A 27,503-nucleotide genomic window follows, 5' to 3' on the forward strand; every position below is an offset into this window, starting at 1 on the left:
GAGACATAGATTAAAATAGTGAACCTGGTAGAATTATTTATTTGTTCTTATATGTTCACAGTATTTCATATTAATGCCTTAGACACTGAAACTCAAGAACTGAGGATTAAGTCAGATTATTTATGAAAATAAATCCAGTTTTGGCCTTTGGTATAAAATGGAGTTTTAAAATTGAGATTGGAATGGAGTTGTGGAAGTACCGCTTCATAGTCATAGGGGAACTTGGACAGATATTCTAGGTGGCTAAGTCTCCTACCTAAGCAATTTCCAAAATGTTAGACTCTCAGGAACGGGAGTGAGTACTTTAAAAATCTTTCCAAATATTTCTGATCCATCCCTCCTCTCTTCCCTCACTCCTCCCCCAATACATATTCACATTCAGAATCACTAGTATGAAAATAATGAATTAATCATAAGAACTTGAAAATGGCAATTCATTATGCATGGGGTTATCATAAAATATATCATCCAAACATGAGAGTTTTAAGAGTTAAGTAAGCCGGGCTTGGTGGTTCAGCCTGTAATCCTGTGCCTTTGGGAGGCTGAGGTGAGTGGATTGCCTGAGCCCGCGGGTTCAAGACCCGCCTAGGCAGGCGAGACCTCATCTCTACAATAAATTAAAAAATAAAAAAAAAATTAGCTGGGCGTGGTAGCGCGCACCTGTAATTCCAGCTACTTGGAAGGCTGAGGTGGAAGGATCGCCAGAGCCCAGCAGGTCAAGTCTGCGGTGGCCGGGAGCGGCCACTGCACTCCAGTCTGGGCGACAGAGTGAGACTCTAACTCAAAAAAAAAAAAAAAAAAGGAATTAAATGAGGGACTGTTAACAGTTACCCCAAGACAACATTCATAAACTTAAACCAGTGGTTCTCAACTGGAGACAATGTGAGCAATAGCTGAAGATGCTGTTGGTTGTCACAAAGCGCAGCATGTTGCTGGCACCTAGTGGGCAGAGGCCAGCAATGCTGCTAAGCATCCTAGAGTGTACAGGGTAGCCCCTCACAACAAAAAATATCTGGCCCCAAATGTCAAGAATGCCAAGGTTGCAAAACCCTACCTTAGACTAACCAGGCAAGCGAGAGCGCAGCCACTCTTCATTATGGGTAGACAACAATACAGTGATACTTTTCTAGGTTTTGAAAGAATTAGATATTCTTAAATACATCTATTTGGTTTCAAATATATGTGGGTTGTTTCCCTCAATAAAACTTGCTTAAAAATAAGAACCTTAGTGTGCAGCCTGTAATCCTATGCCTTGGGAGGCTGAGGTGAGTGGAATGCCTGAGCCTGAGGGTTTGAGACCCGCCTGGGCAACTTGGTGAGACCTCATCTCTACAATAAATCAAAAATTAGCCGAGCGTGGTAGCGCATGCCTGTAGTTCCAGCTACTTGGAAGGCTGAGGTGGGAGGATCACCGGAGCCCAGCAGGTCAAGGCTGCGGTGGCCGGGAGCGGCTACTGCACTCCAGTTTGGGTGACAGAGTGAGACTCCAACTCCAAAAAAAAAGAACCTTAGTGTGAGTCAGAAGATTTCAGCAAGATCTCTGAGGGAGAAAACAGCCTTTGGAGATAACCCAGGCTTGTATTTGAGTCCTGGTGGCAACACTCAGTAACCATGTGGTTGGGTGAGCTCTTGACCCCTCTGAGCCGTGTAGGGCATTTCAGGTCCAGAGAGTAGGGCTGAGCTTGGGAGGTGACTGAATAGGGAAGCAGAGGGAGCAGGGGAGAACGTTTCTCCTCTTAAGCACTTCTAGAAACAGTCTCTGCAACACCTCCTGTAAGGCCACAGAGTGACAGAGGGCTATGGAGACTGTGATGAGAAGCACTAGAAGAAAGGGAAGCACCATCCATCTGCGGAAGGAAAGATGAGATATCAGTGGCCATCTCAAGACACATAATGAAGCAGATGGAGGTGGCTCCAGGGGTACTTTCTTTCCCACCAGTTTACTTCCCCTCTCCTGCACTCCCCCAAACACAAGAGACACATGTTAACTTATGTCTTCCCAGTTAAAACGTGTGCGAGAAACCGAAAAGCAATGTAAACCTCTCCTGGAAAGGAACAAGTGCCTCGCCAAGAGAAATGACGAACTGATGGCATCCTTGCAGCGCATGGAAGAGAAACTAAAGGCCATCACCAAGGAAAATTCGGAAATGGTATGTATCACAGGGTCTGCAAGACTGCAGCTTTCTTCTTTATAGTACTCCAATAACCTGACTTCTTATTTCTCAGCTTATTTTTAAAATACAATGCTATTTGGATTTTCCCTATGTAAGCAAGGAAGCTTTAAGGAAGAAAGCAAGAAAAGGTTGCTGGCTCTGAATTTCATGGGGTTTCTAAATTTGCAGAGCTGTAGGAGTGCTTCCAGGAATCTACACATTCTCCAAAAGCTCAGAAGTAGAGAAGCAAGGCTTCAGCCACAGAAACCTACTTCTAAGATTTCACTAACATGCTATTTACAGACCTTCACAGCGGGCTCACCTCATCTTCTGAGATGTTGCATAACAGTTTGGAAATAGGTATCACTACTTTTGTTATGGATGGATGAGTGTGTATTCTAATGTACTCTTTAATAGTCTTCCAATATGTCTACAAAAGTCATCAGATGATTCCCGAATGATTTTAACTTATAACAGATAAAACATACTTGAGGGCTTTAGGTGATGTATATGTATTCAACATGGGCCATTTTCAAATTCAGCCAGCATCTCATAAAGTTTCTACAGCTACTTTATATTACCAACTTCTTTTCCAATCCAGAGAGAAAAAATAACATCTCATCCACCCTTGAAGAAATTAAAATCTCTGAATGACCTTGATCAAGCTAATGAAGAACAAGAAACAGAGTTTCTAAAACTTCAGGTCATTGAACAACAGAATATTATCGACGAGCTCACAAGGGTAGGTCTTGATCAATCTGTAAACACTAAGTTGTTTCCAAGGACAAGCAACCAACAAGACATGCACTGAAAGCACTTACTAACTTAGAATTAACCCCAGAGGCCCAAGTTCAAATATTTAAGAGACTGTATTCTAAAAATATTTTATGTTACTAAACCACTTTGCACCTTTTCCATTATAATCCTTTGTTAACAAATTTGGTGACAAAAATAATAATAAGCACATAAAAGAATTCTCAAATGCACTGGTATAGAAGGTGGTATGTGGTGGGGGGTGGGGAGTGTCTTGTAACTGCCTTCCCATCTCAGGATCCTGGGCCCAGAGACTTCATACATGGTCTATGGTGACAAGATAATGTATACCCCTTGTTTCCTTAGCACCTAATTCTGAGTTTAGCACATAGTCACAGTTTAATAAAAATTTTTGGATGAGTAGCAACACCATGTATACATAACAGCTAAAATTTCAGTCCAGATGCCCGGATCATTTCATCAGTACCTGCTTTCTGGGGGTGGTGGGGGATGGGAGGGGCAGTTATCATCCCCATCTGCATCGGGCTGGGTGGGATCTGTGTTCCTGGCAAGGATGGACTAAGACCTGTAGATGCCTTTGCTTTTTCTGCTCTGCCTCTCTGTCTTTATTCTGTAAATGATATCTTTGGTCATTCTCACTTCAAGATCAAACCAAGGCCTAGAGATTTGCAGAACTAGGGGTTCAGACAGTTGTTTATAGAGTAGGGTGAAGAAGATGACTCACTCTCAGGGTGAGAAAGAAAGATGATAACTTGTTAGTCCTTTACAGATTTCTATGTTGAGGATATACTATAATGCATATACTAGATTAGGAGGGTAAAGTAAGTATATATCCATTTTTAAAATTTCAGATGTATTGAGGTTGCATGCTAAAAATATCTTCACTTATAAAAGTGAGAAATCAAAAGCTTAAACAGCACTGGCTGAAACCAGATTATTTGTGGTCTGATGTCCTAATTGCCTCACTTGACTTTCACATCCTAGTAACTCATAAATCTAACAGATTGACTAGTCCAGGAATTTGCCTGACTTTGAGTGTCCTGTAAACTGTAAATATGTTATAGAATTGGGGGCTGGGCAACTCTCTTGGGTCCCCTCCCGCTCTGGGAGCTGTTCTATCCTTTCAATAAATCCTGCTTTCCAAAAAAAAAAAGAATTTGGGGCTATTTAGATACATTGATGACATTGATGAGTCTTTGAGAAAGGTATATATGCCATCTAGTTTAAATGTGTGCAGTAAATACAAGGAGTGCTTAGTGGATCAACCCCAAATTTCCAGGATATCTCCATCTGATGCCAATTTTTACCCAGTCAGCCTGCGCTCTGAGTGTCAACTCAATGGGTCAGCAAGCCAAGCCCCGAAGTGTGTCAACTCGATAGGCTGGCAAGCCAAGCCCCAAGAGTGTTGGTTCTAATGGGCTGGCAAGCCAGGCCCTGAAAGTGTTGCTGATTCAGTGGGAAAGCCAGCCCCCAGAAGTGTCTCAGTTTTGGAGTCTGGCCTTCTGCGGGCAACTCTCCTGGTTCAGCTGGCTTTGCAAGTAGGTAAGCCAGCCTCCAGGGGGTGTGCGACTCTTTGGCTCCGACAATCTTCTGCAGCTCTTGGGGTCTGGGTTGTCTCTGCAGCTCTTCAGGTCTGGGTTCTTGTCTCATGCCCAGGAGGAATGAGGGACACGGACGGATGGCCAGAAGGATTTATTGAGAGAACAGAAAAGTTCCCAGAGCGGGAAGGAACCCGAGGAGGGGTTACCAGTTTGGAGCTGAAACCTGGCGCTTATATAGCCCTAAGACCAAACCGAGTGACTAGCACTAGCTGTGAGCTGATTGGTCGGCACCAGCTGTGCTGATTGGTCAGTACTATGGACCAATCGGCACGAGGTAGGGGCCTAATGTGAGCTGATTGGCACTGAGTTAATTGGTTGTTTTCTATCCCAGCAGTAAGCTTAAGTGAGTACTTAAGCTCTTGTTTGAGAGGCTCTTAGGGGCTTGTTTACCAATGTAAGTGTATCTGTCCTAGAGGCCTGCAGGAAGTTTTACTACTTTATTACGGGGCCGCTCTGGCTGTCTGCCTACCTAGCTTTTTCCTAAGCTGTTTCCTCTCTCACATTCATAGCAAGAATGTATCAAGAAATTGTTCATTGTTTCTAGGTATTCTTTGAGAGTCCCAGAATTCTCTCCCCCAAAATACCAAAGTAAATAAAACAGAAACACTAAATGACTCCAATCAACTAGATATCTGTTCCCCGTCCCATTTTCATGGACTGAAGGTGACAGACAAGAGTCCAAACACAGTCCAAAGACAGCTTCCTATGCATTCAGATGGCTGACAGGAAGAGTAAGGTTTTATATTCGACAGGGAAATAATATTTTTTTAACTCAAATTTAAAGTAATGTTGAATCTGGGAAAACTAAAGAACTGTGCTTTGGCAGAAAATGAGTAACTATTTTCAGAGCTACTTGATTTCAAGTACAAAATAAAGGACTCTGGTCAGAAACAATACAGTTGCTGACCATGAGGCTCTCAGAGCCACACAAGTTGTCAGGAAAATTTTCTTGCTTTGAAAATATTTAAGTGTCAAACCCAAAAGTTGTGAAAATTTACAAAGTAAAATTTTATTCTAAACATAGTGTCTTGGGGGAAAAACAACTGTTTTTGCAAACAAAAAACAAAGAAGATATCTACCGACTCTAGATCTGAAAAGTCCTTCATCTGTTTTCCAGGATCGAGAAAAGCTCATCCGTAGGAGAAAGCATAGAAGGAGTTCCAAGCCAATTAAGGTAATAAGCAAACTAGGTTATTAGCCATTTGCCACAAATAGCCAAAGAGATGAGACTGGACATGAAATTCCAGCAAAGATGTGATAAACCAGGTGTTCCTGGACTGCTGCAGCAAACCATGGGCTGTATTTGCTTGAAGAAAATCTTTTCTCATGGCATTTCTTAGAAGTCAAAAAATTATTATGTTGAGTATTTTAACGTGAAAGGGTTTGCTTTAATATGAGTTTCTCTAAATGGAGATATCACTGGGTTTGATGTAGAAAGGGTTATCTGGCAAGTTAGGGAATCACACCTCAAGAACGTGCAATAGATCATGATGTGATGTCTCCTGTCAAATAATTGATTTAAGTGTGATGCCCAGCCTATAACTGATTAATATATTTTCATTATTTACTTGGACAATATTATTGGTAAGGATACTCCCAATCCACCAGTATCTGAATAGCCTCTTATAATCCACAAAGTTCTGTTATTTTTTCTATTTGATTTTTATTTCTATTTTTACCAAGTACATCATTCGCTTTGTATGTGAGTTGACTGGCAAGATTTAAGATCTGATAATCTTCACATAGATGCCTGGGTTTTCAAAGTCCTTTGATGGTAGTTGAACACTGGAAAAAGTAAATCACATTAACTCATCATGGTATAAAATATAATATAAAAGACGTTCCAGTGTTTCTCTGAAGAAAGCCAAATATTAATGAATCTTTCTAGCATATTTCAAAAGTGAATAATATGGGAGAAACATTTATTGGAATTATTGTGTTCGTACCTATTTTTTAATTTCATTAAGCATGTGTTGAACAATTTGTATTTATATGTTCATTTACATGTATGCCACTGACAGTAATTTAATATTCAGCTTTCCCCACTTTTAGTTGTGACAGTAAATATGTACTTTTCCTCTATGTAGAGGCCTGTTTTGGACCCATTTATTGGCTATGATGAGGACTCTATGGATTCAGAGACATCATCCATGGCCTCATTTAGAACAGACAGGACACCAGCCACTCCTGATGATGACTTGGATGAAGTAAGCTTTTCCATTTCTCTGGTCTTGGGTGATATTGTCATCAAATCTTTCCTTTAATGGGGAGAAAAAGCATTTCACTTTTCATCTCTTTTATGAACGGCACAAAGTGATCTCATGATAATGACCCATTCTGAGACCACACTTGACTTTGTTTCCTCTCAAAAAATAGTCTCACCTATGCCGGGCAACCCTTTCAGAAACGTCTCTACGGTTCAGCTCTATAACTTGAAGACTACTTTCAAAATAAAAGTTGCTCTCCAAATTTCTTCACCTAGGGAAGGTATGAACCAAAGAACAAGCCTAGAAAACTTTTGGATACCATCTAAGACACTGCTGAGCAAAGTACAATGGTGGGCCATCCAATTAGAGTGATGCAGAGGGCTCAACTCCATTGAAAATTCCTGGACCCTATCGCAAAACTCTTTTTTTTTTTCAGTTGGAGTGTCACTCCATTGCCCAGGCTAGAGTGGAGTGGCATACTCACGGCCACCCCAGTGTCAACCTGCTGGGCTATGGCAATCCCTCCGCCTCAGCCTTCCAAGTTGCCGGAACTACAGGCGCATGCTGTCATGCCTGGCTTTTTTTGTTTTTTTTTTTAATTGTAGAGACGAGATCTCACCAAGTTGCCTGGGCTTGTCTCCAACCCATGTGCTCAGAGCCCACCACCAAGCCCGGGCCACAAAACTCTTGACTCAGAATCTTGGGAGTGAAACTTCCCCCATCTATTTCCAAAGTTCCCGGTGGTCTTGTTATGTCCTGAAGTTTAAGACCTAAAGCTATGAGACAGATTTTACCATTTATCTGGGAAAGAGTTTGTTGGAGATGAATGTACTGAAAAGAAATAAGAGTAACATTCTAAGGTATCATTTCTTCACATTTAGATCCAAAATCTAGGTATAATTTTTTTTCATTTGAATAAAAAATTGACTTAAACTTAAAGCTCAAATGGGTAATAATCAGATACGTATAAATAAGTAAATGTTTATTTTGTTAAAATAAACATTTGCATATTTCTGCAGTGTCCCTTTTGAAAGTATTACAGTGTTTGTGTCCACACATATACTCTAGAGTTAAGAATAAAACCAAATAGAATGTTAAGGAAACCTTTTACTTCTATTTAAAAACTGGGCAAATGTTAGTATTTCACATTGAAGACTGGACCTGAATGTAACACAGTTAATTTTTGGCTTTTTAACCTCAAGACTTTAGCAGCTGAGGAATCTGAGCTACGATTTCGACAGTTAACAAAAGAATACCAGGCCCTCCAAAGAGCATATGCCCTCTTGCAGGAGCAGACAGGAGGCATCATTGATGCTGAACGAGAAGCCAAGGTCAGTGTACATCTGTGAGTGTGCTCTGAATTAGCGTGCAGCAGTCATAGTACAAAAGTACCATGAACATAGAAGTATCACCAAGACAGCTTCCCCTGCATTCTTCTCTCCATTGCAGCGTTTGAACTGTTTTGTCTTTTATGTCAACAAACCTTGAATCTGGAAACATTAGAACCAGCTTAGATTAATACTTTTTTTCCTTTAAAGATAGTTGAGTATATAGTTCATATTCTTGCTATTTGAAAACCTACATTTTCAAAGCTAGCCATAATTGAATTTTGGTAATCTCTTTTTTTAGTTTCATGCTTAGAAAAAAGAACTATTATTTTCTCAAAAGCAATAGTTAGCCAGTTTTTTTTTCTTAGTTAATAAATTTGCAGCATTGCATTTGACAACTTGCCAATGATTTTCTCAGGCAATATCTTACTTAACCCTTGTGACAGCCCCCTAAGTCAGGTGTTTTATAAAAGAGGAATCTGAGACTCAGACAGGTTAATTGAATTGCTCAAAATCAAGATAGCAGATGGCAAAGCTGGCATTCCAACTCAAATCTTACTGGATCACATGTTCTTCCCATTAATCGTAACTGCCTCTCATAAGCCTATTTAAAAGAAAAGAAAGCACACACACATTACTAGTATTTAACATTTATTGAATGCTTGCTGTGTTCAGGCATTGTGCTGAGCACTGTACACACATTATCTCTACGATTCTAAAACAGCCCTGTGAGCTAGATAGTATTATTCCTATAATATAATAGTATTATTCCTCTTACACAAGAGAAAATAATAGCTTAGTAGACATTAAATGGAGCTTAGTGAAGTTAAATTATTTGTGAACCTAGCCTTGTGACTTTAGAGCCACAACCACCAGGCCATAACTGCCTCATAGACAAATCTACATGAGCCAGAAGGGAGCATGAACACTCAGTGATTTTATCCCATTTTCTTTTTAGAGGGTCTACAATGCCCTGGGGAATGTTGTAGGAACTACTGCTAGTTGTTGTTTCATGGGAAAGGATAGGTGTGACAGTTAGACATTTTCAAATGGTAGCATGCATACACAGATGCATAAGGGAATGAACTGATTTGGAGGAACAGGCAAGCAATCGTTAGACAGGCGTGTACCTGCATGCCTTCATGTGTATGCCCCAATTCTGTGATATTTTGGTTTTTACTATCAGTACTTACTAAGCATTCTTACCAACATAGGATTGGGCAGTTAAAATAATATCATATGACTTGTTTTTGTGGAGAGTTAATGTGTAGGAACCAGCCCGTCCTCTCTCTGATTCTTCTATCTGAATAAAGTTCAGCATTAAAGTTGAGAAGACTTACCATCCTGAACAAAATACTCTAAAAGAAATCAAGATGTTAGAAAAAGAACAAGAGTAGTTTAAAGAAAAGTAGAAATACAAAAATAGATTATATAGATGAAAGCATCATTAAAAACAAAAGATGTGATTATTTTGACACAAAATTTCAAGTTAATATCAATTCAAGGCTAAAATAAATCTTAGCAAAATGAAGCATAGACTTTTTTTAGACCTGATAAAGGTAAATATATGTTTAATAGTTCAAAGGAATATTCTCCTCTCAATGAAGAATAAGAAAAGGATACCTACCATCACTGATTGTATTTACTCTTTTACTAAAAAAGCTTGTACAGATTTTAAGACCTCAAAAAAATAGGTATATAAGCAGGAAAGAAAATAATTCTTCACAAAAAATAGGATTATATATAGAGAGAATGCCAGAGAATATGAAAACAAATTGCCAGACTAAGCAACATAGGACAACAAGGTTTCTCCACCCAAGATTATAGTATTCACAACAGCGTGCGCGCGCACACACACACATACACACAATTCGAACAGTTGATTGATTGATATTGATTTGAACTTAGGTTTAAATATGGGGCACAAAGTTTATTCTGAAATAATGGAATGAATTTGGAGGGGCGAAATGAGACAAAACTTTACTGAAAAGGAACTCGTTCAAATATAGAGAAAAGTGAGGAATTACAAGGCATATTTAGAAAACAAGGATTTTACCAGCAGGTAAGGTGTAGACTCCAAGGTGACAAGCAGTAGATAAAGTTTGGAAACATAATGAGAGTTCTTGAATCCCAAGCTGAAGAGTTTGAATATAATCCCAACAGTAAAGGAAGTCACAGGAAGTGTTAGACAAGAATTTAGATCATGAAGGTAGCTTTGACAGATTCTTTTGTCATAGAAAACTCTTTTTTGCTCTCATGTGCTGAGTTCTAGTGAAGAGACATGAGAGGAAGAAAGATACTGAATGACCATTTCACTTATTGAGCTCTGGAATTTTGATTTCACCAGGCTCAAGAACAGCTCCAGGCGGAGGTGCTGAGGTATAAGGCCAAAATTGAAGATCTCGAAGCGACTCTGGCTCAGAAAGGGCAGGTAGGCATTTGGTGGCTCTTTTGCAGATGCAGACAGTTCAGTCTGGCCTTCCTCCGGCTCCCCTGTGCATGAGCCACATCCAAGACTCTGCTTGGCTCTCCACAGTGATCTTTTTCAAACTGTCAGAATGTGCAACTCTGAATTTCTGGCCAGTGTGAGCCAGCCACAGCAGTAAACAAGGTTGGGCAGGAGAGACGATGGAGAGGAAGAGGAGCCCTGTACACATAGCCCAAAGCTGGTCTGGGCTGCTGAGACTCAGACCCACCCCTCCAGCTGCGTCCCTTGCCTCTCTGCTGCATTTATGGTCCTGCATTTTAGTGTTTCCATCCATATGTATCTAGCCTGTGTGTATTCTGACCCCTTTCACTTTTTGCCTGTGTGGTCACTTCTGAGTCCCCAGAAGGCTGGTCCTGGATTATTCAGACTGAAAATGGTAGAGGATGAAAAGGGGGTTAAATTTTTCTGGCAACTTGTTAAAGAAGGAGCCAGCAGGGGTGGGCGTCATTTACCAGGCGTTGGCAGGCAAACAAACTGGGCAGACAGAAGACAGCTCTGGCAAAGTGGTTTGACAACACAGGCTCTCTCGTGCCACTCTGAAATGCTGACTGCGCGATATTCTTTGTCAAACAGGATTCACACTGGGTAGAAGATAAACAACTTTTCATTAAGAGAAACCAGGAGCTTTTAGAAAAGGTATGTTGGGCGCAACACCCTAGTGGGGCAGAGGAAAAAGTGACAAGATCCAGGAGCAGCAGGGGGTGCTCTCAGGAGTGGCACAGGGGCCGGGGAGAGGAAGCTTTTCCGGGCTGTGCTGTGCTCGGCTGTGTGCTCACCCACATCCTGTCACCGCCATCACCATCAGTGAAGTGATACGTGTGCATGGCTCTGCGCTGGGCGTTGTGCAGACTGGAAAGGATGTGATCTGAAACCTCCCGATCTGTCAACCATGTTACATATACTGCATGTAGACTATACATGTGTATATACACACACATGCACACATCCTGTGTGGCTGGCCATCTCCCAAAAACCTCTGTGAATAGAACTTGTCATTTTGTGCAAACAAGTGACAGAATGTGACTCCAAGAACATGCCACAACCCAGCATAGACTTGTATTCCCACTTTTAATCTTTTTTGTTAAGCTTGGCTGTTTCTTTCCTTTTTTTTTTTTTTTTAAGGAAAGAATTTTGTTTACATGCATTTGAAGCACAAAACAGTATGCCCAGAAAGTTGACCCACAAACGAAGATACAAAAACATGGCTTAGGTCCAATAGATATTATTAATTTTGCTCATCTGAACATAGGCTATTGATTTGGGGCAATTAATCCTAACAGAGAACATTGTTCATTCAAAAGTGGCTTTTCTTTTGGTATTTACCTTCCACAAATTTAGTGAAAGTTTACAAAATAATGTGATTTTATCCCTGATAAAAACAGAGTTTGAAAACTCATATGAGTAAGGAAAATAATTCTGTAGATCAATCCAAAGTGATTAGAATTATTTATACCAAATTTTTAAAAAGTATTAACAAACAATAAGAATTAACCAGAACCCCTTGGTAAGCATGAGAAGGGGGAAAAGGATGCCCCCCCCGCCAAGTCTGGCAAAGTTGTCTCACTCTGCATGGTATGAGATAGAGCTGATGTGTACATTATATAGATGTATAGATGTGTAGGTGGTATATACATCATACAGAGGGTGGCTAGGTATCTCAAAATTGAGATGTGGTACCCTCAGGAAGGCCTTGTGAAGATTCCTCATTGGCGCTGGTCTGGTCTGTGAATTGCAGCCTGGAAACCACTGATCAGTTGCTTCACTAATCGCCAGACCCAGCAATCTCCCCACATACCTCATTACTGATTCAACACAAGATTCTAGGATAGTGGAATCTCCTTTATAAACTGTGTCAAATTCTAAAAACTTTTGAAAGTTCACTAGACCACAAATTTCTAAGGTAGAGAATTTGAGTTAACAACTTTGATTAATGTCATATAATGTCTCACTATTTCTCCACCTTTATTTTCCTATTAGTCTTGGAGATACCCAGTAATAAGTGTTATTACATGTCTTTGTCATATCAAAAAGTTATCCCTTCATGTCTTCTATCTGATTTCCTTTAGTCTTGATTTCTTTAGGCTAAAGGGAGAGTGTCTGATTTCAAGTGTCTAAGAATAAAAGGACAACAGAAGTGACAGTGAATCCAAAATTTGGCTCCAAGTGCATATATTTGGGAAAGTAAGAGTCATCCTATGATAGAAAAGCACCTGGGTTCATACTTCTAAATGAAACATTTTAAATAGTTACTGAGCATAATACCCACCCATACAACTTATGTCAAGGGAGGCCCAAAACCTACTGTACTTCATAAAGATTTTCTGATCTCTTAAAATCCAAAGATGAGTCAGACACAGGTGTTGTCTATAGGGGGAGGCACATTTTCACACAACTAACTGAATTCCCTGCTTCCCAGCTTATGCTAGAGGTCCCATAAGAAAATAAAAGGAAGAGGTGTCACTTCTGAAGAGGTAGACTGGGAAGGGTGTTAAAACATTAGAGCTTGGTGTTCAAGGAAGTGCAGGATTTTCTCACATAAAAAAGGAGATGGGGAAAACTCTCCAGGGGAAAGATGAGTAGACATAGAGTTCCTGAAGTAGTCAGTTCTTTGGGCAGATCAGGGTTTCAAGACTGTAGTGTGTGTCTGATCACATGTAAGTGTGTATTGAGAGATGACAGTGATAATGTTTAAAACTGGAAAGCTACATTGTATTCAGATTATCAAGTTGTTGAATTCCAAATTAAAGAGTTTGGCTTTATTCTGGAGTAAGTGAAACTCAGCAAAGCTTTGTATATGATGAGAGCTCTTTTAAAAAAATTATTTTCCAGACAACTTGTAACTCCAGAAATGAGAGTGTCAGTTCTCCTTACTTATACCATTAACTCTGGGTTCTAATATACATCTCTGACCTATCACGAGGGCCAGTGAGTGTTCTCAGAGCCACCATTCACAAGAACAGAGATGCCTTCTGGCATTTTTCTCTATGACTCAAAAAACCTGACTGAAGGGTAACTAGAAGAAAAGCCAAAGACCTATTTTATTCACGTGTCCTTGGGAACTGTTTTTCATGGTCTGGAAGACGTCTTCGCTGAATAAATGAACACTACCCATGCTTGCTTTGCAAACTTGTAGGTGCTTTTGCAATACTCTCCTAACCTCAGGATTTACTTTATTAGATAGAAAAACAGGAGGCAGAAAATCATCGGTTACAACAGGAACTACAAGACGCCAGAGACCAGAATGAGCTGCTGGAGTTTCGAAACCTAGAGCTAGAAGTAAGGAGATGATGATGATGATGATGATGATGATGATGATGATGATAAAAATAACCCTAACAATGTACACACCCTGAGCACCTGGAGGAGCAAGGGGTTGAACTAAGCTTTTCAGATTCATATTCTCTTTTGGACCTCAAAGTCACCCTCAAGATCTATAGCTGAGATTAAATGAGCTGCCCGTCTCATGCCTAGTAAATGGGAAAGCCTTGATGTGACTCAAAACTGTATGCTCAGCTACCGTGCTTTCAACACTGCTGCTTTCATAAATAAGACTAATGAATAATTTAAAAAATAGATTTCAAAGCTCCTCAATATTTCATTGCTTTTAAATAATCATGTCCATCCTTCATTGAATTTTGACTCACTAAAAATGTTATTTCAAGAATTATATTTCAAAATGTGGTATATATATAAATATTTTATAGTTAATTTGAATATATAAGTAAATGTTTTAGTCCCTTTTTTATGCAAAAAAAAAGACTAAGAAGCAAGGTAACTTGTTTTAGGAACCACCTCGATTAATCTGACCAAATTGCAGAATTGTTTTTTGTTTTTCCAGTAAAACAAATCAAATCAGATTTGTGGAGTCTCACTTAGGATCTGGTTGAATGTGTGTTTAATATAAGGAAAATTGCCCTCTGCTTTCTCTGTTATTTTGCCAACAATTTCTTCTTGAGGTTATCTCAGATTAGGTCTGGATACAAGGTTAGCAGCAGGCATACAGCAGTGAAGATGAGAAAGTCATCCTTTGTAGCCCATGTACCTTACTCATGAAGCTTGAATGGATTGAATATGCAAGAGGCCATTAGCTGCCATAAAACTTCATGGCAAGACCACTCTCTGTGATATCTCAAACCTAAATATTCTTACAGTTTAAACTGGAACTCCACTCCCCCCATTTCCCTAATCAAAACAATTGCAAGAATGGATGATACCATCTATAAATTTTTTTCCCCTACCTCTTAGTTGACTAGTCGCTTCAGTTGTTTTCCATTAAATTTCAGTATGAACATCTTCAGTTTGAATTTTCCTTTTTTTTTGCCTAACCACATTGATAAACTGCTGAAATAGCATAAAAGAGACCATTGGCTTAGTGTTTAATCAGTTGTTCCTTTTTTAAAATTTGCATATATTCTTCACTGTATTTCAAGGAGAGAGAGAGACGATCCCCTCCATTTAATCTACAAATTCACCCATTCTCAGATGGTGTGAGTGCTCTGCAGATCTACTGTATGAAAGAAGGTGTCAAGGTAGGCAGACGTAACAATGTTTTTATGTGTGTGGACATTAGGAAAACGGGGAATTGGAAAAGAGGAGTCTGCTTAACTGTCATGTCTTTCAGTCACTCTATGTCATTTTGATACAAGATACATGGGAATTGAAAATAGTCGCATATACTGGAAAATCAATGAAACATAAACCAAAATGTGTGAGGGATGTACAAATGGTAACAGCAGATAACACGGGCAACCATGATTATTTAGAACAGAGTAGCAGAAAGAGTGATGCAGTATCAAAATATTTATTGAGATAATTAGCCTTAATTATCTAGGAGAAGGATGAAATACATTTAACACATATTTAAAAACTTATTTCAAGTCTGCCAGATAAAGTATTTGTTGAGTCCCCTTGTCATGCCATTCTCAGTGCTGTGGAATTCATAATTGTGGAATGTCAGAGTTAGAAAGGACCTTAAAACCACCTAGTCTCCATGTCTTTTGATATGTTTAATTTAGGGAAGATTTCTCTTTTGGAAGGACTTACGGTTTATAACATGTTGCTTATTAGATAAAATATAATTATCTCTTTAGTGCTACTGGTTACGTTTTAAATATTAAAATTGCATTGAGGTAGCTTTGTCTCCCAGGAAACATATTGTCCTTCTACTGTAGTGAGATCACAGTGTGAATGTGTGTCCCCAGCGCAGAGCTAGGACGCCTCTTGCTCTTCCGGGCTCTCCTTCCACTTCTGCATGGCCCTTCCTGCTCCCACGCTGAGCTGCCAGACAGATATGCTGTAATTGCCTTCTTTCTACCTAAGAGTGAGCTCTTTCCCTTTCCAGGCAGTAGGGCTCTGCTCTACTGCTGTTTGAATACAAGTAAGAGCAGGACATGGGACTAACAAAGTGAAAAGTCAGGGGAAAACTGTGTAGTAAAACTGCTTCTTTATCTTCCATCTGAAACCATTTCCAAAGTGTTTAAACTTGCAGCCTTCCAGACTGCATGGAGATTTGTAAACCAAAGCAATTGTTTGATTTCTGCTTAATTAACTGAAAAACAATTCACTTTGTCTTTTACTTAGATGATTTTTCTTAGGTAAATCACAAACAACCTAATCCAATGGATGTGACTTATATCCAAGAAAACTCTTTCAGATGGAGTTCTCCTGCTTCAAATTGACTAAGGAATCGAGTAAATACAAGCTGTTTTCCACAGGATGAAATTAATGCTAAACATCTAAAAAAAAAAAAAGGAACTGCACTATAGTTTTCTGTATGGCAGTCAAAAATCAACTAGGTCAGGAATATGCTAACTAGAATGAAATTGGTTGATTTTTTATTTTTATTATCTAATACTGTATGCCTGAATACAATCATAATTGAAAAAGAATTTGGCAATTAAGAAAAAGAATTAGTGAGTATATTGCAAGTCCTTACTACATGCTAGACTCTTTCCTACACAGTCTCTTTGTTCTCAAGATCAGCCTATGAAGTAGGTATTCATTTTGCAACTAGCAAAATTAAGAATGAACTGTTAAGTCATTGGCCTCAGTTCACGCTGCTCTTAAGCATCAGCGTAGAAACTTAAAACCAGGTGTTTCTGATGGAAACCATTCAAGGAGGTTCAGGCTCTGAAATGTTTTCCTCTGGCTTTATGTTCAGGCACTGAGGGAAGAGTCAACCATGTTTGTCTCTGACTTGATTGCCTCTCCTTGATTTTGCAGGATGTGAACATCCCTGACCTCATAAAGCAACTTGATATCTTGGGTGATAACGGGGTGAGTAATGAATTGACTGAGTATAGTGTAGACATGACTCTGCCTAAACAGACAGGAAGCACTTTCCAAATGCACCATGTGTGAATGGGAGTAAATGAGAGGCCATGTTCACTCAAGGCCACAGCTCCCTGAAAGAATCCACAGTTGATCGGACAACCTGGCTGAGTGCTCGGAAGGGTCTCTGGAAGGTAGTAGAAATGAGACCATGGAGTGCTTCTCATGGGCAGGTTTCAAGTTTGAATGCCGACTGCATCTGCAGTGATTAAAGCTAATGACTGTCTGACTGTGGCTCAGAGGCATCTGGTGTGAAATTAATCAGCCATGCAACTGCAGACACAATACTAGGGTTGTTGGTAGCCCCATAGAAATGGGCCATAAAGCCGTAATCTATTTTCTCTCTGAAAACACCTTCCCGACAGGATCAAGGCATATTAATTTAGGGAGGACATTCATTGTGAGTGATGCAGATAGGTATAAGAAATCACTGCTTTTCCCCTTGAAGTATCAAAAGGAGAAAGCAGAATTAATAAAATCTTCAAAATTGCTATTACGAGATTGCTCTTGAATTCATTTTGGTTTCTGTCTTCTCCTAACATGACTATTAATGAAGTATGTTTACAGTAACACAAAGTCAAATATTAACGAAATGTAAAAAACCACATTTGCTGTACTTCTCTCAGGTTTTGAATGAACTCTTTGATAAGAGTTATTACTAAACGGAGTAGGAACTCACCAAGATCCCATGCGTGCACATGTGGTGCTGTCTGTGACTGGCAGGCAGGGCTTTCTATAGTGTCCATATCATGTGTTTCTTTAGCTTATTTCTTTTGTTCTTTATTTTCCAGAATTTAAGAAATGAGGAACAAGTGGCCATAATTCAGGCCAGCACTGTGCTGTCCCTGGCAGAGAAGGTAAGAGTTGTGCTAACAATTCACGTCATCTCCTAGTCTGTCATACATGCAACGTGCAGGGTAGTGTGTGTAGGGTGTTTCCTTGCCCACAACTTCATGTCGTTGAATATGTGATACACATTTATTTTTAAGGATGACTCAACCCAGATAGAATGAAAACACACAAAAGAAAAGTGTACACACTGATATGGGGTTGGGGGTAATTTTTACTTTAAAGTCCCTTAAACATGGGAAACTCACCCAGAAGAGCTGTGTGAAGAGGCAGGAAGCTGGAGCCCCACTCTTGTCAGAGACCTTTCATGGTGTGTTTGCTTGCCAGTTCCAGCTAATCCTGGGGCTGTGAGGTAGCTCCCTGCCACCTTATCCAGAGCCCAGTGTGGGGACTATCAGGACAAAACCAACACTGAGGGTGCTCTGCTAGGACCATTAATGGCAAGACCAAGAGAAGCCAAGTGAGAGGCCAGGTGACTTGTATTCACAGTGCCTCTGGAAGCAGTGCAGAAAGCTGGTAGGTGGTACATGTGGTCTCCCAGCTACTAAGAGGCCCAGGCAGGAGGATTACTTGAGCCCAAGAAGTCAAGCCTGTGGTGATCTGTGATGGCGCCTGTGAATAGCCACTGCCTGGGCAACATGGTAAAATTCTATCTTTAAAAAAAAGAAAATAATCAGCACATAGTTGAAAGTCACGTGCAAATGTTTGGATAGAATGAGAGCAAGCAGTCGGTTTTCTCTACTCTGAAGTGAAGGACTTCTAAAGGTCAAATGACACAATTGAGTTACTCAAACAAAATAGTGACATAAAAAATGAGGGAGTAAGAAAGAAGTATTACTATAAAATAAAAACATACTTAAGAAATAATTAAGTAATTCTTTTTTGGATCCAAATTTAAGCAACCCAGGTGTTTTTTGGTTTTTTAAGGGCATTTTGCCAACAACTGGAGAAATTTTAATATGGACTAGGTGTCAGATGACAAAAGGAATTAATGTTAATTTTGCTAAGTGTGAAAATTGCCTTGTGGTGATTTTTTTTTTTTAAAGAAAGGCCCTATCTGTTAGACATGCATATTGAAGTATTTACTTGTGAAATGACATGAAATCTGGGATTTTCTCTTTAAAGAAAACTTTCTTCCTTCACAGTTTAATGACAGACCTGATTACTTTCTTTCTCCCCTCCCCAGCAAATTAATAATACCACATTGTCCCTAACAGAAGGTCTAGAATCCAGAATTTGGCAAGTGGACCCTCTGGGATTTGACCCTTACCTGGCACCCCTTCTCTCTCCCTCTCTCCTCCCCTTTCCCCTCCCACCCTTGGTCCTTTACATTGTTCTCTTGACCTGGAAGATATTTCCATCTTCCCTTCCGCCATCAGGATTTCCACACATAGGAAGCCCTTCTAGTCACGCATGCTGGGCTGAGTATTCCTTTTCAGTGTTTCCACAGGGGCCTGTGCTTCTGCTCCCATGACTTCTAACAGTTGTGTTGTACTGCCTGTTGGCATCTGTTACACACACACAAACACACACACACACACACACACACACACACACACACACACACACAGCTATACTCCCATCTAATTACCACTGGACTCCAAGCCCCATCAGGGCCAATGTGGTATTGGCTCCCCCTGCCTTTTATGCTTGAGGTGATCATACCAGTCCAACACATGTGATAGATGATCCATACATGAGGACTGAAGGAATGAAGGGGTGAATTTGTGAATATCCACAGGACCCCATTCCAGCAACACAAAAGGAGACACAATGATGAAGAGCACACAGTCTGTACCTCCACTTCTGCATTTGTTTGGCAGTGATAGCCAGAGAGTCTCATTCAGTCAGAGTTTTGAAGGGCTGCAGTTCTTCATTGTGAAGAAAAAAATCGCTTGGTTTAGGGCTGCAAGGAACTGGTTCGATGAAAGATGAGGACCAGGGAGGGAAAAGAAAGAGAAAATAACCCCATGTGCCTAATGTTTTCTGAGTTGAAAGAAGGTCTTCCATCCTCTGCCTGCGTGGGTAGGGTGTCACTGAGGTTAGTCAAAACCAACGCCAGCACAGTCTTCTTTTGAGCTTTTGATGTCTAGAGAAGCTAGGTAACTGCCCAAGCTCACACAGCGGGAAGTTGATGGAATCAGGATTCACAACTATGGTCTGGTTCCTGAGTCTTGACGATTGCACCAAATTCCCCTTCCATGCCCTATAAAAGTGGGAGGCAAGCTTTGCAGAGCGCATGGGAGCTGAGCTGTTAGAGCCCTGGCAGATTCTCCCCTACCTCTACTTACCTCCTTTGCAAACACTGGGCAAACTTGTAGGCAATCACCTGAGTGATGACTGTGTGTCCAGCATTGTGGTAGAAAACTAGGTTCTCAGTGAGCAAGCCTGCCCTGATGTGTCACATCTGCGCCGCTGCCTTTTGTGCAGACCTTCACTGTGTGCAGATTAGAATCACCTCCTGCCTCTGGGATTCACAGATAATTTCTGCTTCCAAGTAATTCCAAGTGTCAACTTTGAATTTTCTGAGGCTACCAATTTGAATAGCATTCTGCTATATGGGTGCGTGATCTTTAGCCTGCACAAAATCCCATCAAGCCAGTCAGTTGTGTCTTTGTATTAAAAGTAATAGCAATGCCCTCGAGTGACGACATAACATGGGCTGGGTACTATGCTAACACCGTGCATATATCAGCGCACTGTTCCTCAGGACCATCCTGCAGGTACCACGATTTTTTTTATTTGCATGAACATAAGGGGTGCATGTGCATTTCTGTTACATGAATATGTTGCATAGTAGTAAAGTCTCGGCTTTTAGTGTATCTGTGACCCAGGTAATGTACATTGAGGTGCCACTATTTTTATTTTACATATTAGGGAACTAAGGCTTGGGATAGTCAGTAACCTGTCCTGGGTTACACAAGTAGGAAGAAGGAGGAGTCAACACACAAATCTATAGCTACAGCTCATGATTTAACAACTTCTGTTCACAGTGCTCTTAAAAGCATGATTAAAGCAAAATGTTTCCTGAAGACAAATTGGCAGCAAGCAAAAGGAAGAATTTTAATACTGACTGACCATGTGCCCTTTACAGAACACCATTTACAGAACACCATTTACAGTACCCTTGCAGTAGGTCCATTTATAGGGCTTATTACCGAAACTGGTCAAGGGGATGCCACGTATATGTACAAAGAACCAAGAAGTGAGCTCCTTTGCAGTCAGTCCCAGCATGCCTTTTTTCTTTCACCATGTTCCCCGTGGCAACGGGGAGGTTGGGTGTGGGTCTCCTCATAAATATCGAGGTTCCAGTCTATAGACATGCTCAGTGCACTGGTTATTTTATCACAGACAGACTAAAAGGCACTGCCTGGTAGTGGGTGCCACTGGCATATGCGGTACCAGGCAGACAGAGCCTCACAAGATTTACCTCCTTTCATTTCTACATTGTTACTAATCCCATTCTACAATTAAGAAACTTGACACTTAGAGAAATCGGGTAGCCTTCCAATGCTACCCACCCATGAAAAGCTGAAATTGAAATTAGAGCCAAAGCGGTTTCTCTCCAGAGCCGCCCACGCCATTGTGATGCCCCGTTGCCTCCCCAAGCTATAAGCTGACACTTAACTTGATGGAAACCCTTTATAATAATTTGTTCTATTAAACCGTACATATTATTTAATGTCTTAACTCATTCAGGGTATTTATTACTGCTAATATCAAAACTATATAACAGAATGATACATTCTGAGTATTAGGAAAGACACTCAGAATATCTGATTTTAAATGTCTCTACTTAACAAAAAATAATTCCCACTTTGTTGAAATCAGTTTTAATATTGAAAAATTACCATTTTTCAGTCTGTCTGGGCTTCTTTCTCATATCATGCTTCCTCCAGCTGTGGAACTATTGGACATGATGACCCTTCTGCTGGGAACATCCTCCTCATTTTTTTTCCAGCCACTGTCACTCAGTCTTCAGACCCCAGTGCAGTGATCAGCTCTGAGAAAGCCTCCATGGTGTCCTCCAGTGAGGGCAGAAGTCTTGTTAGTCTTGCTCAGCTCTGAAGCCCTAGTAGCCAGTGTGACACCTGATAGTCACCAAATGTACCTGTTGAATGAATGAACAAAGGCTATAGTCTTGTTTATGACTAATTGATAAAAAATGTGGTAAATGTTGACTTCACGCCTCAGTCTGCTTTCTGAGGTATAAGGGGAAGAGACTGAACACCCAGTGGACAGTTCACAGTTTGATATGGATGCCATATCAAACAATCATGCCAAACACTTTTGTTTTGTTAACTCTATAGTGGATACAGCAGATTGAAGGAGCAGAAGCTGCCCTGCACCAGAAAATGATGGAATTGGAAAGTGACATGGTGAGTACAAACATGAGGTATTAGAGCAATTAAGAAAAATGTAGCCAGGCTCGGTGGCTCGGCCTGTAATCCCACGCCTTTGGGAGGCTGAGGTGAGTGGATTGCCTGAGACCGCAGGTTCAAGACCCGCCTGGGCAGCAAGACCTCATCTCTACAATAAATCAAAAAATCAGCCAGGCGTGGTAGCGCATGCCTGTAATTCCGGCTACTTGGAAGGCTGAGGCAGAAGGATCGCCGGAGGACAGCAGGTTGAGGCTGCAGTGGCCAGGAGGGTGCCACTGCACTCCAGTCTGGGTGACAGAGTGAGACTCCAACTCAAAAAAAAAAAAGAAAGAAAGAAAAATGTACAAGGCAAATGGAAAATGAAGTTGTCCTACCACTTTGATGTGGCACTGATGAAATTGCGTCATCTTTACATTATTTTGTTTCCATTATTTTGTATATAGACCATGGGAAAAAATTGCCAGAAGTATCCAACAATTTCAAGTTATAGCCTTCCCCCTCAAACATGCTGTACTTTGGAAATTTTCCAAACCTAATGCTTCAATTAAGTACCCAAAGAAGGAGTGGACTTGTACTTGGACCTATGTTGTACACAAAGATGCAGTTTTACATGTGAATGGTGAATGCTCCTGAGAGGAGAGGCACACAGAAACTGAGAGTGTCAGCCTTATGTCTCCCAGCTCATACTGCTGTGTGGCAGGGCACACACCATTCAGAAGTGGTGTATGGGGGGATCCCACCCACTCTTGACATTGTTACTTGTTTTTGTGTTTGCTGACTGTATGCATCATGCATCTATCACAGTGTATAAGTTAAACTTATTTATCATATAATCCTGCTATGTTACATTTTATAACATTCTTACAAAAAACATAGTATCACGATATTTTTACACAGGTAGACTTGTTATTTAACACTTGTCAAAATCTATATTGATCTATACACTCATACAGGCATTCAAAATCTTTTAGAGCAGTCCATGTGGTTTTTTTCATTCTTTTTGCTTCTTTCCATTTATTTTAACCTTACTTGTGTGAGACCTTACTTGAATGATCTCCCTAACAGACAAAACCCATGACTCTACAAATACCAATGACTGGTCGTATGGTAGAATAGAGAAAACATTAATCAGTGCATTGTTTATGTCACTTTCTAGTTAATTAAGCTGACTCTATCAATATGGCTCTTTATTACAGGAACAGTTCTGCAAAATAAAAGGCTATCTGGAAGAAGAATTAGACTACAGAAAACAAGCTCTTGACCAAGCATACATGGTAGGTACAACAAGCAATGCAGACACTCCAAGTCTTTACAGTTATAGGCCATGGGTAAAGTATCCTGTTTAATTTGCTATGTTATGTACCTGAATAGACTACAACATGCATGTCATTTATTTATTGGTTTCTAGTTCTAATTTTAGAACAAGTACATTCCTTGATTTTTGCAGTTATCATATTCTTATAATATCTAATATTTCATTGTACTTCATTTTTAACAATAAAGTATCTGTTAGATAATATTTAGATGAAGGACAGATGGGATGGCAGTGTAGATTAAGGAGAAATTTTATTAAATCAAATCCAGTTGTTTAAGGGGTCTGACGTAGTGGTCGAATAATAATGTGTTTAATATTTGTTATGCATATTTTAGCTCATTTATTTCTCACAACAACCCCCTGAGGTATTGGTGAGTTTGGGGGTTGTTGTTGTTGTTGTTGTTGTTGTTGTTGTTGTTTTTAAGTAGAGGTCCTACTCTGTCACCCAGACTGAAGTGCAGTGGTAAGCTCACGGCCACCCCAGCCTTGACCTGATGGGCTCAGTTTATCCTTCCGCCTCAGCCTTTCAGAAGGTGAAACCACAGGCGGGTGCCACCATGCCCAGCTAATTTTTTGATGTATTGCAGACACAAGGGCTTGCCAAGTAGTCCAGACTGGTCTCCAACCCCTGGGTTCATGCAATCCTATCACCTTCTCCTTCCAAAGTGCTGGAATTACAGGCGTGAGCCACAATGCCTAGCCTAGGTGAGATTATTATTAGCATCTTACCTATGAGGAAAGTAAGGTTTGAAGTTACAAGAGCTTTGCCTGAATTGGTGAATGTGTATGTATAGGTCTGACTGTAGACCCTACAGCCTTGCCTGCCATGATCAGCCACAGCAAGCAGGGCCTCATTGGTAACGGGCAGAAGATGATGCCAGTTGAGGAGCACACTGCACCCATTCTCTCCCACCCAGTTCCTATCACAGTGCTTCCAATATCGGACTCCAGCCTGATTTATTCTCTCCTTCTGCCCTACCCCAGTTAATTCACAGTAATGAATCAAAAGGAAAAGAGCAAACTTAAGGAATATTCCAAGGAGTTTATAGCAGAGGTTTTTCTATGGCTTTCTTAGAAACAGCCTGAATCAGTTTCAGGAAAGAGTGAAACACTCAGCTCCTACCTTAACCGAGTTGGGTTAGAGTCCCCTCCCAGAGGAACAAGAGATTCCCAGATTGTTGATGGGAGGGAAGACCATGTGACCTGGTCGCTGCTTAGAGAGCAGACAAGGAGGTGAGGCTTGTCTCCCTCTCTGCCCCCACCCATGCCTCTTTTACCTGTATGTAGTCAGTGGTGCTGTGTGTTCATGTGGCTCCCAAGACTGTTGTTCACTTTTAAAGAATGAGATTCATTCCATCCAGGACAAGAGCTAGGGAAATATCCCACCAAAGTGTATCCAGTCACTCTGTCAAACTTACAAGGGACAAGACCATAGATTTTGGCAACTGTATCTGAAGTAAAAAAAAAAACAAGCTGGGCTCTGTGGCTCAGCCTGTAATCCTGTGCCTTGGGAGGCTGAGGTGAGTGAATTGCCTGAGCCCACGGGTTCAAGACCCACCTGGGCAACTTGGAGAGACCTCGTCTCTACAATAAAAATCAAAAATCAGCCGGGCATGGTAGCGCGCACTTGTAGTTCCTGCTACTTGGAAGGCTGAGGCTGAAGGATCGCCGGAGCCCAGCAGGTCAAGGCTGCGGTGGCCAGGAGCAGCCACTGCACTCCAGTCTGGGCGACTGAGTGAGACTCCAATTCAAAAAAAAAAAAAAAAAAAACCGAGATGTAAGAGGCAGTTGACCCTTCATCTATAAAAGAGAAAACTCAAAGAGAAATGTTGTAGCAAGAGCAACCATAAATCTCAGAGAATTAAGAAACAGATCAATTTCAAGACTCTAGGTCAGTTTGGGATTTTATGTACCAATTTTATTTCACATAAAAAATGGAGACCATAACACCATCTTCAAGTACAAAGGTTTGCCATGTAGAAGAGGGGTATTTGGCACATTAAATGTATCTCCATTTTCAAGTATTTTGTTCCAACTTAGACCACTTATTTCTGGAAATATGGCCACCATTATAGATGTCTTTAAAATATCCAGATGTCTTTAAATATCCATGATAGATGTCTTTAAAGGTTGCCAAGTAGAAGAGAGAACACACTTGTTCTCAGCCACATTTGAGAATAGGAACGAGGTATAGCTATAGCAAAGTAAGGGCTTTCTAAAAATAAAAAGTGTATGCAGTGGGCAGGATCCCGAGGAGTAACCAATGTCCCCTCACTGGATGACCCTTACAGAATCTCTTCAAGGGGGAATGTTCAGAAGGATGGTTAGGCTGGAGAAGCTTTGAAATTTATGTTCTTGCTAAACTCCTGTAAGACTAAAGTATACATCTAAACACATGGGTACATGCCTAGTGTACATTCCCACACACACATAAATGCCAAGTTCCAAAGTTAGACTTCTCTAATTTTATTTGCCAGAGAATCCAGGAACTAGAAGCTACTTTGTACAATGCTCTGCAGCAAGAAACTGTTATTAAGTTTGGTGAACTCTTGAGTGAAAAACAGCAAGAGGAACTGAGGACAGCAGTAGAAAAGTTGCGGCGGCAAATGCTAAGGAAAAGCAGAGAGTATGACTGCCAGATACTTCAAGAGAGAATGGAGCTTTTGCAGCAAGCCCACCAGGTGAGGACTGGGCCACCATGTCTGTGTGGGGCTAGTTCTAAGCAAATGAGATTTCATGTTAAGGATGCAGTAAGTGTGGATGTGGGAGATGTAAGTCATTTTCAGAGATTAAAGTAAATAACTTGTTTTCCGCCAACACTCAGATAAAGGATGACAGTTTTGTCTTGACTCGATCTTGAGAAAATTGGCATTTCACAAGCATTGCATACTATTTTTAGAACAACTGTTTCATGAAATACCCCTTTGAAGCTCATGGAACCTGACACTCTCCTTTGTGCAGCAAAGTGGGGCATTTCCCAGGGCAGAATCGTGCTTCATCCTATAACTCACTCCAGGCCATAACTTCACCTGGTCGAGTCATCTGAACGGGCACAAGAAAGCAAGGGCCTTTTTCTCTATTCCCAGAACAAACAGCAGCAACACAGTACCAGGCAGCTGTGTTCACTTACTGGCATTGGCTGAATGTCAGGAGTTAAATAAGGGCTGAACTTACATCATTTCATTTCATCTTCATGGTAGCCCTGGGAGTAAGTCTTCTTATTGTCCCCGTTTCAGAGGTAACAATACTGAAGATGAGAGAGCTTAAATGACATGCCCAAGATGACACAGACAGGAAGCAACAGAGTCAAGATGACAGTCCCACCTGCCTACCCCAGGGCCAGATGCCTGTCCAGTGCCCTGCAAGTCATCTGTGACTCACAAGCTTCCTCTAGGGCAGCAAGTTTCCAAGTAGGCACCCAGTACCAATGTCAGTCAAAATTCCAACTCTTTGTTCATATCATAGCTTGACAGGTGAGGGCTGGGGCCCTGGTCAAGAGGCAGATTCAGGAAGAATCCTAGAATTTAAAGTGTGAGGCTACAGTATTCAGTCCTCAGAAGCTGTAAGAAGCAACCGGTATGAAATACAGGGGGGACATATAGGAGGTAAGAATCATGTGGTCAGAAACGATCAAGGTGAGTAGACAAGGAACAGGGGTCATTTTATGATGCCAGTCAAAACATGTCATGGGGGCAGCATACTTGAGATGCCACCAGGAGCTTTGTTCATCTTAGTAGGCTAACAGAGTACACACGTCAGCAGGGGACTCTTTAGCGTCTGTCCAGTGATGACCCACACGTGTGTTTCTGTTGTGCCCTTTCAAATTGCACCACAAAGGTTTGGGTTTTGATCCATGGAAAGAGTTTTTAAGTTTTTAATGTGCCTTTAATAATAGACACTATGACATGATTGCATTTCTTCATGCATTATTTCCTTCTATCAGAGGACAAAGGTGTCCTCTGCACAAATTATAATTAATTTCAACAAATTGGGAACTATTTCATGGAACCACAGAAGTGTTTGCTTTTAAGATGGACTAATAGTTTTCTAAATGTATTTACCATAAAAACCTCACC

The 27,503-nt window shown here is 40.7% G+C and overlaps 1 protein-coding gene across 5 annotated transcripts in view; it reads left to right on the forward strand.

Moving 5' to 3' along the window:
- JAKMIP2 (janus kinase and microtubule interacting protein 2) overlaps nt 1-27,503 on the forward strand; it is a 71,067-nt gene that overhangs the window by 20,444 nt on the left and 23,120 nt on the right. For 3 of the 5 annotated variants that reach the window (XM_008069923.2, XM_008069925.2, XM_008069924.2), the window contains exons 6-19: nt 2,004-2,150; nt 2,755-2,895; nt 5,646-5,702; nt 6,616-6,735; nt 7,938-8,066; nt 10,411-10,494; nt 11,125-11,187; nt 13,729-13,827; nt 14,982-15,080; nt 16,774-16,827; nt 17,673-17,738; nt 22,041-22,109; nt 23,309-23,386; nt 25,905-26,108. In XM_008069923.2, the coding sequence (XP_008068114.1) occupies nt 2,004-2,150; nt 2,755-2,895; nt 5,646-5,702; nt 6,616-6,735; nt 7,938-8,066; nt 10,411-10,494; nt 11,125-11,187; nt 13,729-13,827; nt 14,982-15,080; nt 16,774-16,827; nt 17,673-17,738; nt 22,041-22,109; nt 23,309-23,386; nt 25,905-26,108 (1,410 nt within the window). Of the gene's footprint in view, nt 1-2,003; nt 2,151-2,754; nt 2,896-5,645; nt 5,703-6,615; nt 6,736-7,937; nt 8,067-10,410; nt 10,495-11,124; nt 11,188-13,728; nt 13,828-14,981; nt 15,081-16,773; nt 16,828-17,672; nt 17,739-22,040; nt 22,110-23,308; nt 23,387-25,904; nt 26,109-26,892; nt 27,004-27,503 lie in introns of all 5 variants that reach the window. The other 2 variants (XR_505121.2, XM_008069926.2) reach the window with 2 other exon arrangements.

This window comes from Carlito syrichta, unplaced genomic scaffold (assembly GCF_000164805.1).
Source record: "Carlito syrichta isolate Samal-C Ts95f unplaced genomic scaffold, Tarsius_syrichta-2.0.1 Scaffold312553, whole genome shotgun sequence".
Classification (NCBI taxonomy): Eukaryota; Metazoa; Chordata; class Mammalia; order Primates; family Tarsiidae; genus Carlito; species Carlito syrichta.